General features: G+C 54.3%; 1 protein-coding gene across 2 annotated transcripts in view; it reads right to left on the bottom strand.

Moving 5' to 3' along the window:
* The window catches only part of TRPV4 (transient receptor potential cation channel subfamily V member 4), a 35862-nt gene that overhangs the window by 15040 nt on the left and 4811 nt on the right, over positions 1 to 16011 (bottom strand). For both annotated transcript variants that reach the window (XM_004779126.3, XM_045076712.1), the window contains exons 2-3: positions 6544 to 6966; positions 3835 to 4007 (exon numbers count right to left, since the gene is read on the bottom strand). In XM_004779126.3, the coding sequence (XP_004779183.1) occupies positions 3835 to 4007; positions 6544 to 6935 (565 nt within the window). In that variant the 5' untranslated portion in view covers positions 6936 to 6966. The remainder of the gene's footprint in view (positions 1 to 3834; positions 4008 to 6543; positions 6967 to 16011) is intronic.

Below are 16011 nucleotides of genomic sequence, written 5' to 3'. Positions count from 1 at the left end.
TAAAGCCAGACATAGCAGGAAGCATCTGCCACCTACTTGAACAGAGGATCTTCTTCCCATGAAGTATTTACATGAATGCCACTAGAAGGGGGCAGATGGGGTACAGCAGTCCCCAAAGTGCAGACTGCCCACCATTGTGGACATGAAATTATCTTAGGAGGGGCGGGAAAGGGCTTTGGTGTCCCACTGATGACACTGAAGTCCCGCTATGAGCTTGTTCTCAAACCTCTCTCATGAAGCCAGTGTCTGCATGATAGAAACTGGTCCTTAACACTGTCCACTGACACTGGTAATTTTCTTTCCCTTGGGTTGACTTTTATGGATATACGAGTTGACTTATATCTTAAAAGAATGAGTTAATGCAGGGCAGCTGGGTGGCTCAGTCGGTTGAGTGTCTGACACTTGGTTTGGGCTCAGGTCATGATGTTAGGGTCCTGAGATCGAGCCCTTGCTCAGCAGGGTCTCCTTAAGATTCTCTCCCAACCATCTGCCCCTCCACCCGTCCCCTCCCACTCTAATAAATAAATACATCTTAAAAAGCAAGCAAGCAAGCAAGCAAGCAAGCGTCAATGGGAAGAGAACTCCCCTAAGAATGCTAGGGCCTCAGGAACGGCCAAAGCAGAAACGGGATCAATAATAGATGCATGGGGCGCCTGGGTGGCTCAGTGGGTTAAGCCTCTGCCTTCGGCTCAGGTCATGGTCTCAGGGTCCTGGGATTGAGCCCCGCATTGGGCTCTCTGCTCAGCAGGGAGCCTGCTTCCTCCTCTCTCTCTGTCTGCCTCTCTGCCTGCTTGTGATCTCTGTCTGTCAGATAAATAAATAAATCTTAAAAAAAAAAAAAAAAGAAAAAGAAAGAAAGAATAGGAGATGCAGGTGTGAGCTGAGACCTGGGGGATCCATGCACCTTGGGGTTCAACTCCTGGCTTTATTCCCCATTCCTTTGTGACTCTTCTTCTGCCTCAGTTTCCCCTCTGGCTAAACAGGTCACAGAGGACATCGAAGAGCTACCAGATATTGGTTGATGAGCCCAGCGCCGGGCAGGTAAAAGTTCTCAGTCAATACTCCATTACAGGGTGGCATAGGAATTTCTCCCTAGATGCCAGAAGTCAGCGGGAAGAACAAGAAAGACTCACAGAGACCTGAGTTCCAGGCCCGGTGCCCCCAGGACTGAGGTCCCATGGACAAGCCTCATTCCTGACAAGGTGCTTCATGCTGGATCCCTGGTGCCCAGCCCAGAGTCACCAGGAGCTCTACCTTGAATTGAAGGAAAAGCGGACTCCAGTTCCTCATCTGCATAAGTGTGGGGTGGGGGTGCCCCAAATGCTGGTCAAGGGCCCTGGCAAGTCTCTCTGGACACACTCACACTCAGCTGTAGCCTCGAGGAGTTGTCAGTCCATTTCCTAATTCAGGCAGCTTGCAACTCTCTGCGCTCCCTCCCAAAGCCAACTCCCAGCCCACCTATGTCCCCTCCTCAGAGGATGGGGTCTCCCTCCAGCCACAAACCTTTGTGTCACCCTTGTCCTTGTCCTCTTTTCTCCCTCACATCCCCTTCAGCATGTCCTATTCAATCCCTCCACCACTCCCCATCTCCACTGCCACCACCTTGGCCCAAGACACCTGCCAGGTTTCCACTAGCCTCTCTGGCTTTCCTTCAATCCTCAGAGCAGCTAGAGTGGTCATGGAAGAACATGCTATTGCAGTGAGTCACAGGGCCTTTGCACATGCTGTGCTGCACCCCCTCCCTGGTCCTTCCTCCTTTTTTTAACTAGTTAACTGCAACTCATTCTGATTCAGCTTAAGTGTCACCTCTTCCAAGAAGCTCTCCCAGATTTTCCTGACTAGATCAAGCTTCCAAGACAGCTGCTTGTTGGCACACATTACAGTTTATAACTGTTTTTATTTCCTTGACTGCTTGATGAATGTTGATCTGCCCCCAGGAAACTGCAAGCAACTTGAGGACAGGGTTGTGTTCTGACTCATTCACCATTGTTCGCCCTATGCCTGGCACAGCACCTCATGAACTGGTCACCACAGGTAACTCCAAACGACAGAAAACCCAAAATGGTTTGTGTGGAGTATGGAATGAGACCTTGAATTTGGGCTCCAACACCTCCCAGACCCAGGCTATAGCGGGGTCGGGGGCTGCCAGCCTGAATCTTGGGATGAAATGCCAAGAGTGGCGTCTTCCCAGAACCAAGGAGGGACACGCAGTTCTGAGACTCGGCCACCAGGTGGCAAAGCGGCTGCTAGGGTAGAGGGGCCCTTAAGGAATCCCAGATGGGAGGGTGTCAAACTTGGAAGGGTGGTGGTCAGACTCCCCTGAGAATCAGATGAGCTCATGAGCCTCTGGCTAGAACAACATGCAGGCGTGGATCCGGGTTTTTCGGGGGCCTCAGACTTGCATGATTTTAGGGTACTGTTTATGAAATCAAATATGCAATTATGAATTCAAAATTAGTTGTAGGGCCTTAGAAGGGGCAAGAGCAAACGAGCCACCCTATAGCTTACTTAGCCTCATATGCCTCATGGTTAATCCCCCAATAACATGCACTGTTCTCTGCAGTTTTGGGGGACCCCCCACCTCTGTTCATGCACACAGATACACTCGCCTGGGGGCTCCTGGCCTAGGTGACAAGCCCCTGACTTGGTCGTAAACCCAGGAGCAGCTGGAGCCTTGGGAGCCCAGCCCAGAGCTATACGGTCTTGCTGGAGACACAGGAGTTTGCTCTCCGCCTAGCCTATCCCTTCTTGTGCAGACTGCTCTAGGGGGATCTGCAGGGGCCGTTTGGCCAAGGGCTTAAACATAGTCACTGAGACCATTCAAGGACAGGGAGGAGCCCCAACGGGCCACAACTCTAAGCTCATGCCTCCAAGAAGCCCCACCATCCGGCTGCACACCATGAAGAACTATTTTTGATAAATCCAGGAATTCTCTTCTGACAGTCTAGATACTGCACCATATCGCGTTGGTGTTCAAAGGATCTGGTTGGGAAAGATACATGCAAAAAATACATGCTGGCTAGGTACCCCCTGCTCTGGCACTGAATTTAGCTGAAATACTTGAAGTCTCAGAAAACGGCCCCTCTGACCTTCCAGAAGTTTCCCCAGTCCCCAGTGGCAGACAGCCGCCAGCCTTCTAGAGATAGGCTCTCCTCTGTAACAGTTCTCAACATCTTATGTTGATTTGTGGGGTTGTTTGGCCAGTTAATTATGGCTCCTAAACCTGGCACCCGGCACACAGTAGGTGACTGAGTCAGGTCTGGGGGCTCAGAGGGCAACTTTGCCAATTTGCAGGGAAGGCCAGGGTTGCAGGGGGAGCTGATCCCTGGAGGTGCAGGTTGGAGCCCAGACAAGGCTCAGGAGTGAGCTCTCTGGGTTGGGAGAAGTTGCGGGCAGTGGTGACCTGGGCTTCAGCCTAGGAAGGCGAGCCCCAAGAGTTGGTTGGGGTAGGGCAGAGCCCACAAGCAGAAGCCGAAATACTCTGCCAGGGCTAGGCTATTATTATTCCTCAGTTGACAGATGGGGAAATTGGGGCTCAGGTAGGCCATACATCCCTGAAGTAATGGAGGTGGGATTTGAACCTGTGTGAGTAAAACACTGACCTTGCCATAAATTAAGGTTGAAAGAATGAATGAATGAATAACGGTAGCAAAAGCCCAAAATGGTTAAGTAGTATGGCAAAGGACACACAAGACTAGACTCCCTCTCCAGTGCTCTTCATGCCAATGCAGGCCAGCAACACAGGAGAAGAAGCTGAGAGGAAAGGGGGCCCCCATGCCAGGCTTCCCTCATCCCCTGGCTGGCCCACCCACGACCCCCACCTCAGTGGCTCACCCCGGAACTCCTCGTCAGTCAGCCGCTTCTTGTGGGTCAGCAAGAAGGGAAGCAACCCATCCAGGTCAGAAGTGGAGCCCCGGGACACGATGTCAAAGAGGATTGGTCGGTTGAAGACTTTAAGGATGGGGGGTGGCTGTGGCGCAGGAGCTTTGGGACTCTGTGGCTGCTTCCTGGAGGTGGAGGAAGGCAGGGTGATGGAAGGGCTCATCCCCCTCCCACCCCACCATCTCTGGCCTGAGGGGCCCAGGGGTTGTGGTGGAGAGGTGTAGGGAGCTGGAGCCCTAAGAAGGGACTAGAATAGAGGGGAGGGACAGCTGGGGAAACAAAGGAATATCTTATCCCAACAAACTCTACCTAATACCTACTGTGTGTTGGGTAGAAACAGACAAAAAGAAACATAAGCCTGCCTACGCATCCATCCACCCACTCACCTATCCATCCACCCACCTACCAGCTGCACATCTACCACTGGCCCATCCACCCATCCTCGCATCCATCTGTCTGTCCATCTACCCACCCACCCATCCATCCATCTGTCCGTCCATCCACCCGACTGTCCATCCATCCATCTGTCCACCTACACATCCATCCACCCACCCATCCACCCATCTATCTACCATCAATCCATCCATCTGTCCATCCATCCAACCACCTGTCCATCTGTCCATTCATCCACCATTCCACCCCACCCACCCACACTTCCACTCTTCTATCGGTCAGTTACTGAGTACTTAGTAAGCCAGAGACCAAAAAAGAGAAACCAGTAAGAAAAGAAAGGAGGAACTCTGGGCTAAAAGATAAAGCAACTCATTCATTGATTCCGCCATTCACTCACTGGTTTATTCACTCAACAAACATTTGAGACGAATGAGGCCCTGCACACAGGTGCCGGTTTCAAGGCCCCCTGCACAGCAGGACATGGCACATGTTAGTGGACACTGAGGCTATTATCTGGCACCCACTGTGTGCCCCAGAGCCTGTGGGGGAGGGAGGAGGTTGGGGAGAAATGCCAAGCTACAGAGTCAGGTGGAGACAGGGCACAACCCGCAGGGGCTGGGACTGGCCAGTGGAGAGACAAAGTGGATGACCAGAGATACTCACCTGGTCATTGGACAAACACCACTTGGACTCCTACTGCATACTAGGTTTTAAGAGACAAAAGCTGGGAGCAGCACTAGCCCGGGGGTCCCCAGGAAGAGCAAGAATCCTCTCTGTTGTGTCCCCACCCACCCAGCGCTAGCACATGTGGGGCACAGGAAGAACCTGTCCAAACAATTGAACAGAGGGTAGAGCAGAGAAAGACAAAAACAGAGACAGTGGGGGAGACAGAAGGGGAGCTAAGGGGGAACAGTGACAGTGGCAGGTTGGCAGGGGGGAGACTGAGTCAGGAGGGGCTATAGGGCAGAGAGAACAGGTAGCAGGCCAGGGGACATGGACAGTTGCTCTCCTTCCTTCCTGGGCACCAGGCTGCACACTCCCCACCAGGGGCAGGGCCCCACGCAGGGGAAGAAGTGCCCTCCTGAGATCGGGGCATCGACTGGGAGAGCACCTGGACAGCCCCAATTTTATCTGCTCCTGAATTGTGAGCTTGGAACCAAAAAATGAAATGAAAAGAATGCCCTCACCCCCACACCTCATTAGGTGGCATTCGGGGTCTCTGAAGACCTCAGTGCCTGCACAGCCCTCCTATGAGCTATTGGCCCTGACTGTCTGAGGTAGGGGTTCAGTGAGGGCTTGAAGAAGGGGTTCTGAGGATGAGGAAAGGAAGACATGGAACCCACCAGCTTCCAACAGGGCCTGAAAGGGATGGGGACCCTTGGGTGCTTTGCTCTCCTCTGAGCAGAGGTGAAACACACTGTCCGGTAGCATGTAGATGACCACAAGGCCTCATTCCTTGGGCACACTTACACCCTCCAGCCTCGGGTCCTGGTACATGCATGTTGCTCCACTGGAACACCTTCCTCACCCCGTATGGCCACTCCTTCTCATACCTTAGTATTGAGTTAAAATACTGACTCCTCCAAGAAGCCTTCCTGGACTACCTTTCCTGTATCAGTTCCTCTCTCTGCCTCAGCACCTCTCCCAACCCAAACTGTATGTTCATGTGCCTATTTAATTGCTTATTACCTGGCTCACCCTCCAAAATGAAGGTGCCAGTGAAGGCTGCTCAGGGTCTAATCTCAGTTGGAGCAGGATCGGGTGTGGCTCACCCCTAGAGCCACAGGGCCAACCGCACTGCCTGGCATGTGAGCTTGGGGGATGGGTGCTTGAGACACATGCACTACATGAATCAATGACTCAGTGAATAAAGAAAAGGGACAGCTCCTTACTGAGCAAGGGCTTCATCCAAGGGCATAAATGAGTCTGTGACTGGCAAGGAGAACTGGCGGGGATCGGGCAATAATGGGCCATCTCCCGACTTCAAGACTGTCCTCAAGATGCACAAAGAGGCCTGAGGGGGTTTGTTATGGGTTCCGGTGGGTGGGTGGTGGAGCAATCGAGGGTAGAGGGGTACGGCTGAGTGGATGAGCAGGTGGAAAGACGAGTAACCGGAGAAATGAATGGATGGATGGTTGGATGATAGCTGAACAGACAAATACATGGAAAAGTGGACAGTTGAATGAACAGGTAGGAGAACGGATGGATGGATGGGCGGTTGGACTCGACACAGAGGAAACCCTTGGCCAGGGGGCCCGCGATACTCACTCGATGACTTTCCTCCTCCACCGTTTGTTGTCACTGGGGTGGTGACGATAGGTGCCATAGTCAAAGAGCGAGTCCATGGGTGCCTTCTTGGGTCCTGGCACCACCGAGGACTCATACAGGGTGGACTCCAGGAGATCGATGGGGTTGGGCACCCCCTTGCGGAAGGCACCCTGAAACTTCATGCGTAAGTTCGGTCGTGCATCCCCGGGGGCGGCGGGGCGGCCGGGGTCAGCTGGGGAAGGGGAAGGGGAAGGGGAGCCATCCTCGCCCTCAAACAGGTTGGCCAGAGAAGACAGGGGGAAGGCCTCACCGCCAGGGGTGCCGCTCTCATCCACGGGGCTCTCGGCCACCTCCCCAGGCCCGGTGTGGGGGCCTTCACTGGGATCTGCCATGCCGACCCACGACCCGTCTGCGCTGCTCTGCCTGCAAGGCAATAGGAGGAGAGTCAGGCGGAGCCCGGCCAGTGGTGGGGGCTCCAGGAAGCCCCCTCCCATGTGGGCAAACAGCACTGCTGCCAGCTGCTTCAAAGCCACCGTTGTAATGACAGGGGTGTGGGGTGACCACTCCCAGATGTGGTTGGCTGCCGGCCCCAGGCAAGGGCTGCAACAGGAGCCTCTTTTAGGGGCCTAGAAATGCAAATGTGCCTCAGGTCCAACTACCCTGGGCACTAGGGGGAGGAAGAAGGGCCTCAGAGTCACCCCTGAGGCCCCAAGCCTGGGGCCTGGGGCTTTACTCCTGCCCAACCTGGCCAGATTCAGAGCCCCACAGAGCAGGTAAAAAATCTGGGCACCACACTCAGCAACTGCATGGCGTTGGGCAAGTTGATTTCATGACCTCAGTTTTCTACCTGTAAAATAGGGGCGTCCAAGCAGAGAGCATGAATTCCCATGGTCAGGCACTAACTAGAACATAACGATTAAATGCATGCTCCAGGCCCAGCAGGTGCTCAGAAAACAGAAGTGTGAACCCACTGCGTAAGCCAGGGCTCCTCTGTCTCTCCTAGCGCCCATCCTCATGATTCCCCTTTTGCAGACCAGGAAACTGAGTTTCCTAGACTATAGCTGACTTACTATAGTGCAAAACCCTGGCTCCCCTGGGCCAAATGCCCATCCCTTCCCTCCCCTGTTGTTCTGGCTAACTCCTACCCACCTGTGATCCCAGCTCAATTGTCCCTTCCTCTGGGAAGCCCTCCCTGACCATCTGTCCATGGGACTTGTTCATTCCCGGGCCATGAGCACCAGGAGGCAGGGAATGCTTCTGTCTTGTTCACTCCTGCGTCCCTAACACCTAGAAAGGTGCCATGTGGACAGAGGTGTGATGTGTTCCCATTTCTCAAATGGAGAAACTGGAGCTTTAAGAGGGGCCGTCACCCAGCTTCTAGGGAGAAGAGTTGGACTTACACCCAGGTCTCCCTAGCACAGGGCCTGACAGTGAACCAGGAGCAAGGGCGGGGAGGAGTAAGGCCCCTCGGGCTGGCAGGCTGCTGCCCTCTGTGGTGCCCTGCCGGGCGTGCGGTGCTGAGCGCTGAGGGCGAGTGGCCTGGAACTTCCGCCATCCCACCCCGGCCGCAGGGAGATGTCTGAAAAGCTCTCTTTTCTATGTCTTCCTCTCCCTGCCCGACACATGAGCAGGGAAGCAAATAAACACTGCTTCCCGCCTTGTTTGTTTTGTGACTGCTTGAGGGGAGGCTAAGGCCGGGGAGGCAGGGGCACCACCAGAGGCCTCTGTTGGTGGGTACAGAGGAACTTACAGAGGGTCCCCTCTCCTGCTGGGGACTGGCCCTTTTCTGGGCACCAGTAGGGAGGGAAAGCCTGTACTCTCGGGTCACTCAGGCCTAGGTTCTAGGCTCAGCTGCTATTGACAAGCAGTGTGACCTTGGGAAAGTCACTTCAGCTCCCTGAACCTCAGTTTCCTCCCCTTTAAAATGGGTACAGGGGCGCCTGGGTGGCTCAGGATGTGATCTCAGGGTTATGAGATCAAGCCTTGTGTTGGGCTCTGTGCTCAGAGGGCAGTCTGCTTGTCCCTCTCCCTTCCCCTTCTGCCCCTCCCCTCACTCTCTGTCTCTCTCTAAAAACAAATAAATAAAATCTTTAAATAAAATAAGATAAAATAAAATGGGAGTAAAGGCAGCAGCTTTTCATAGCCTTGTGGGAAGAATTCAGTGAGGTCAGGCATTTTCCGTGCCAACCCTGGGAATAAATCAGGGGCTTTCGATGAGTCTAATCAAGGGAGGAAGGAAAGGTTAGGAGCACAGGTGCTGAAATCAGACACACAGGGTTCTTGTCTCGGCCCTGGACTCCAGCAACTGTGGATCTTGGACAAATCACTTCCTGTGCCTGGGTCTCCATTTCTCTCCTTGTAAAACCGGGGTGACCCCACATCCTCCTAGAGATCTTGGGAGGTGTCAGATGGCTTTGTTCCACAAGAATGAGAAGCATGTTAGGCAGGGACAGGAATCTACTGGGTGGAGGCATGGGGGGTAGGTTGTACTTCTAGGGGCAATAGCTCTGCCCACCTCTCTGGGGACCTTCCGGGAGGGGAGGGAAGGCACTGAGGCACGTTCCTCTGCTGTCAACACCCTCCCAATTACCATACCCCTTTCCCCACTGGAGCCAGTGGGGAAATCTCCTGCTTCAGAACGCTCCCAATCCCCCATCATGCCTGCACCCCATCTTCTAAGGAACCCCAACCCAGCCGGTATCTACTGTTTTGGAGGGCTCCATGATGAGGGATCTAAATTCAGCCAAACCCAGGTTCAAATCTCCTCTCGGCCACTCTCTCCTTGCTTGTAGTCTTAGGAAAGGCACGTAGGATCATTATTAGGGTTTAATTATGATAAAATCATAATTATGACAATGCACAGGGGAAACCCCGCTGCCTGGACCGATCTAGCCCAAGACATCAGTAGTGCTGAGGTAGGGGAACCTTGCCCTGGAGGGATGTAAGGCTCTCATTCCCATTTTACAGATGAGGATGCTGAGGGTCAGCGAGACTGAGTGACTTGCCCAGGGCCACACAGCAGGCTAGTGGCAGAGCCCGGATCCAAATCCGAGCATCTGGCTGCCAAGCTTGGGCTACCCTAAGCGCTGGGTTGACTGGGTCTTGCCTGGCCACCAGGCACCATGTCAACCACTGATGGTATCTTGTTCAAGCTGCATAAACGCTGGGAGCTAAGGATGATCCCCGCCAGCCCATGCCAGTCTCTCTGAGCCTCAGTTTCCCTACCTGTCAAATGAGGGTAGTGGCAACAGCCTCCATCCCTCAGGGCTGCCGTGACATAAGGCCGATCACAGGCCTCTCGGGCTCCTAATGAAGCACTAGCGAATGCTTCCATTGCCATCATCACCATTGTGTGTGATATACGGCATATTAACCTGCCCTCCTCACCCCCCTCCCCACGCACAGGCACATGCAGAACTGCAGCCTGCCACCCCCATGCTGGCCCACGAAAGCCTAGTCAACAAAGCTGGGCCCCGCCTCCCATTTCACAGCTAAGGGCACTGAGACCCCCAGAGGCCACCCAGGAACAAATGGCCATGAAGAAGGCTTCTCGATCCTAAGCCTGGGCTCCTTCCACACAGCCCATGACGGTGTACATGCTAGGGAGCACATGCACGTGCACATGCACACGTGTGTGCGCACACACACACACACATGCACGCATGCACAGCCCGCTCTGCTGCTCTCTCACCATTCTATACCCAAACACTACCCTGTCCTTTGCGGTCAGGAAAAGAGTTCCCTCCCTGTTCTAATTTGCCCTGTAGGCTGCTATTACACGTTCCAAACCCATGCCAGGCTTGGGATGGAAGGGGGTGCGGGCAGGGAAGAAAGGCAGAAGAGTCCCCGTGGGCCTCATCAGGGCGGGAACGTCATGTATACTTCTCTGTGTCTTTCCCTGCGCAATGTGCACACACGTGTGCATGTGCCCGTGGTGAGCCCCTGGGGGCTGCCCCACCCAAGAAGGCCTGCACAGCAGGCAGCTCCCGGCTGGCACCAGGCCCACTAGAGGCCCAGCGGAGGATGGGTATGCCTGAGTGGGAACCTCCCCACTCGCTGAGCGTCACTGAAACCAGTCAATTTCACGTGTTGTTTTAAGCATTGAGCTTCGCTTCCAAACATAAAAACCAGATTGTGGTCCATGCAGAGGGTGGCCGGACAGGACGAATGGAGGGGGATCGGAATCTCAGGGCCCAAGGAAAAGGATTAGAAACCACTCCTCTACTCATTTACTCGCCAAATGATTCCTGGAACCTACGGCATGCCAGGTACAGAGGACACAGAGAAAAACCTGGCCCATCTGAGGCTGATCTTCTGGTGGGGGGACAGATTAAATGGCCAGACAAAGCAAGAGCAGTCATGACCAGTGGTGTCAGAGTGGTATAGACCAGAGGGGCTCAGGAGTGACTGGGTTAAGGCCTGCAGAGGTCCCGAGCAGGGTGAGGAGACACAGTACTAACCCAGGGTCCCCAAGCCCCCCTCTCTGCCCCAACAGAGGCTCCGGGCTTTCCAGGAAAATAGCCAAAAGCCACACATTGTGCTCTGACGGACCTGGGGACTCAGTTGGGGCAACCAAACCCACTCTCTCCCCCAGAGGTCCCGCGGGATGGAACTAGTGGGGAGTGGAAAGAGTGTGCATTTTGATCAGACAGATCAGGGGGTTGGCTCCCCCACCCACCACTCTTGAGCTGCGTTACCTTGAGCAAGTGACTTAGCCTCTCTGTGCCTTGCCTTCCTCCCCTGTCCATGGGGATCTTAACCGGGTCGTTGTGCGAACTGTACAAGTCGAGTCAAGGCCCTGGCACAGAGGAAGCCCTCAGTAAACAGCGAACCACAAGTCTAAGTGAAAGGCAGGTCCCTTCTCTCTGAGAATCTCAGGTCCAATAGGGGGTTGAGGTCTCCTGAGCCTTTCACCTGCCCCCTCCTCATGCAGTGGGTGGAAGAAAGGGCCCATCCTCACCATTGCCTGTAGCTTTGCCTGATCTCATGGAAACTCTGGCACGTATTTGTCAAATCCCATCCTCCTGATTCCATGACCTAGGAAAGCTGCTTAAATCTGGTGGCAAGTTTGGGCGTGCAAAACTGCTCTACCCCAGGGGGAAGAATTCCAGGGAGCTAGTTCCTCTCTGATCTCTCCCTTCTGGGATCAATTCACCCCGATGGGCATCTGTTGAGTGCCACCTGTTTGCAAAGCACTCAGGGAAGCATAAAAGTATGGAACCTCACAAAAGAGTCTGGGGGGAGAACATGGATTTTCCCCCTCCAGATCTTTTCCAGGGCTGTCCCCACTTCCTCCCCCTGGCTGGGGCTCCTTGCTCGGGTCCCCTCTTCATAGACATCTCCTGTGAAAAGCCTCTCTGACCTCCAGTCTCAACCAGCTCACTTGTTCATTCATAGAGCACTCAATACATGCCTCCCTTTATAGCTCCTGTGTGATTCAACTTGTACATTGACTTGTATTATTCCTTTAGTCCCCTTCTCTCTTCTCTGGAGTGTCAGCTCCACAGGGAGGGACTCCTGTGTATCTGTTGTCTCCTCAGCTCCCAGCACAATGCTGGGAGCAGAATGGGGAGTCTGTAAATATTTGTCACCTTGAACTGTAAGGCAGGAGCCCTCTGAAGTCCCCAGAGGGTACAGGCATGGGGAAGCAGCATTAACTCCTCTGATGGGGACACAGACAGGGCCATGGATGGGCTGCAAGGAAGGGTGGCCAGGACTGGGCCAGCTTGAATGGGGGCAGCAGGGTCCAATGAGGAAGTGCAGGGGGCACTAGGGAACAGCCTGGGCTGAGACACTGGGACAAAGAAGGCAGAGTAAGAAAAGACAGGTGAGTGGGTGTGGGATGCGTAAATGGGTGGGAAGCAGGTAGACCTCGGGAGAGGTGTGGGGCTCCTACATGGACCCAGGGCACTTCCTCCTCCCTCCATTTTGGGGCTCTGTGCCCAACCTGTGGGGCCCCTGCTTCCTGCGGTCCCCTGGAATAAACAAGACTGCAAGCACCTGTCATTCCCGGTCAGTCTTGGAGGGGCGGTGTGGGTGATGAAGGGGTTAGGAAAACGGGGATCCCACAGAGACAACACCAGCTCTGTCCAACTGCCCCCCCCACCTTCCCAATAAGGAAACTGAGGCTCAGAGAGGCAGGGTCACTCCAACAGTGTTGGCCGGCTCCCAAGGGGGAGGACCAGGAGTCACACCTATGTGGTCCCCAGGATCTGTGCCTCCAATGGACACCTGACAAGGACTGGGAACTCCAGAAGGGAAGGGTGCAAGCAGGAGTTGGAGGAAGGGGTGCTGGATGGCTGGTGGGGACCACAGGCCCCCAAGGCAGATGAACGGCTCACCAGCTGTGTGGCCCTGGGCAAGTACCCTGGCCTTCCTGTGCCTTGGTTTCCCCACCCCTACGAGGCAATGGTCAGAGCACCTACTCCGGGGACTGCTGTGGGCTTAAATGAGATAAATGTATAAAATACTCAGCACAGGACCTGGGGGAGAATGCATGCTCCGTAAAGACTGGCTCAGTGGGTTAGGCCACTGCCTTCGGCTCAGGTCATGATCCTGGGGTCCTGGGATCAAGTCCCGCATGGGGCTCTCTGCTCAGCAGGGGGCCTGCTTCCCTTCATCTCTCTCTGCCTGCCTCTCTGCCTGCTTGTGATCTCTCTCTGTCAAATAATTAAATAAAATCTTAAAAAAAAAAAAAAAGGACTGGCTGTTTTAACATCATTGGTACCACTGTATTATTATTATTATTATTATTACTATTACTACCATTATTATTTTTTATTAATTCTTGTCAGAGGGCAGAGGAACAAAGAGACAGAGGACCAAGGAAGGTATGTCTGCCCGGGAGGGCGGAGTGGCCAGGCCCAGAGCCTGGGACCACAGCCATCTCAGAGTGGCGACAGCTGGGAGCAGCGGGCCGGGAGCTCAGCCCCTTGGCCAGGCGACGCCCGCTGCCTGCCAGGCTGCTTGAGGCTCCCTGGCTCCCTGCGGGCAGCAGCAGCAGGGGGCATCCCGCCATGCCAGGCACCTTCCCCAGCCAGCCTGTGTTTACCTAGCAGGTCTCAGCCCAGCCCACTTCCTGTTTGCTGCACAGTGGCTGCCTGTCCAGGGCAGACAGAGCCCCAGTGTCCTGTCGTCCCCCTCACACCCAGGAGAGTGCCCCCCTCAAGCTCACACCACCCAGGCGGGGCACTCACCCAGGGTGAGTCACCAGGCCCCACAGAGGACAAGGCTGGTGTGGCCACTGCAGGCCCTCATTGGGACATCATGCAGGTCCTTGGCTGGAGGGGCTCCGACCATGTGCGCAGACACCACTGTGAGCTTTCTCGGGTGGCCATTCACTTCTGAGGGCTCCGCGCCCTGGGAAGGAGACCCCAGGAGGTAGTGCGGCTCGGTGCTTTCAAGAGCATGTACCGTGCAACCCAGAAGGCCACACGCTGTGGGATTCCATTTACAAGAAATGTCCAGAATGGGCAAATGCATGGAAACAGACAGCTGATTTGTAGTTCCAAAGGCTGGGAGGGAGTATGGGGATAGTGACTGTTATGGGTCTGGAGTTCCTTTTTGGGGGTATGAAAATGCACTGGAACAGAGAGTGGGAATGTCTGTCCAACTCTAAACACAGTAAAAAACAAAACAAAACCCGAACAAACAAACAAGCAAACTACTGAATTGTACACTTTGAAAGGGTGAACGGTATGGTACGTGAATTACATCTTGATATCCCTGCCTGGCTCAGTGACCTTGGGCAAGTGGCTTCCTTGCCCTGAGCCTCAGTTTCCTCGGCACAACATGGGAATGTCCTGAGTACTGTAAAGGGTCCAGGATGGGGTCTAACCCAAAGCAGAGGCTCTCCCTGTCCCAGGAGGCTCTGCCTCCTTCCATGTCCTCACCCCCTTCCATCAGAGCACAGTTACAGGATTCCATCCAATGTTCAGCACAGGAGGTGGGAGCCTTCAAGAGCTCAGGACTCCCTTCTCTCTGGCCCAGCCCCTCTCCCAGAGGACAGTCAAGCCCCAGAAACTCCCAGAAGGGATTTTCTAGCCTCAGGAATGGCTTGACCCATGTTCTATTTCCCATCTGCCACTCTCAGCCTGGGTGGCCTTGAGCAAGTACCTTCTCTCTGGGCCTCAGTTTACTCATCTATAAAATGGGGGGAATATACACCTCTACCCATATTTGCTTTAGAATTTCTTGTTGTACCATACAGTCAAGCTTTAAATTAAAGAATAAAAGGACAGCTCCTGCCCCAAAGGGCTGGTACAGGGATTGAATGAGATTATTCAAGAGTGTAGGACCGTTCCTGGTGTCTAATAAGTGCTCAACAAGTAGTATTTGTTGTGGGGGGGATTGTGAACATGCCCTCTGTTCACAGCTGGAGAGATGAGGCCCAGAGAGGGCATGGTGGACTGGGCTCTGAGACCCGACTTCCTGGCTCCAAGGCCAGGGCCGGTGATGATGCTCAGAGACCTTACCTTCCAAAAGAGTTTTCTCACCCCACATGTCCCTCTCTCACCATCTCGGGTAGACTATCAGGACGGGCATGGCCCCATTTCTCAGCTGGGAGGCTGAGTCCCAGAGGGGACAGGACCCCACCCACCCACACGGGCATCCCTCAACTCATTCCCATGTGCAACCGGCCCGAGGCTAACCAAGTCAAAGGAGTGAGCAGATCCCCAGGGAGCGAATGGGTCCACCAGGAGCCCAGGAAGGAAGCCAAAGCAGCAGAAAGAACGGTTTGAGATCCTCTCTCTGCCCCAGCCTACCCCTCCACCAGCCTATGCCAACAGCAGGCCGAGTCTCCAGGTAATTGCTTAAAATTGTGGCTGAGGGTCATGCCTGAAATCCCACCATAAGCAGGGTCTGCCCTCATCGGAACATTCCACACATCCCCTTCTCCCTGTCCTAAACCAAGTAATGAATCCAGAAGTCAGGTATTATCGTCTCCATTCTCAGATGGATAAACTAAGTCCTGGGGGAACAGGGGCGGGCAGCTAGCCACCCAACTCCTCCCCCTCACTGAGCACCTTTGCATTCGCCCCTCATCTGAGATAGGCATTGTCATCGTCCTCATGTCACGTGGGTGCCAACTGAGGCTTGGAGAGACGAGGGACCCAGCCGAGGTCACAACGCAACGAGAAGGGAATGTGGCTAGGGTTCCAAACATCTGCTTAGAAACCCGTGTCAGTTTACCACTTCGGGGTCTCCGAAGTCCTCTCTCCAGGGTCACCCTCTTCTATACGCCACCGCTCCTGGAGCTCAGCAGGCAGCTGGGACAGTGGAAAGGAGCTGGGGCGCTACAGACAGACACACTTGGAGTTTGAATCTCGGCTCTGCTGCCTTGTAGCTGTGGGATCCCCAACGGGTCACATCACCTCTCTGAGCCTCCATTTCCTCTTCTTTAATAGGGAGCTAAGCACAGCACCCACCCCTGGGTCACCTGATCATTGTGGGCATCAGAGCCTCATA

The sequence above is a fragment of the Mustela putorius genome, unplaced genomic scaffold (assembly GCF_011764305.1).
Source record: "Mustela putorius furo isolate JIRA1106 unplaced genomic scaffold, ASM1176430v1.1 tig00000193_pilon_pilon_pilon, whole genome shotgun sequence".
In the NCBI taxonomy this organism is placed as follows: Eukaryota; Metazoa; Chordata; class Mammalia; order Carnivora; family Mustelidae; genus Mustela; species Mustela putorius.
Note: the sequence above shows the minus strand (reverse complement) of the source record. Positions and strands in the feature narration are given on the sequence as shown.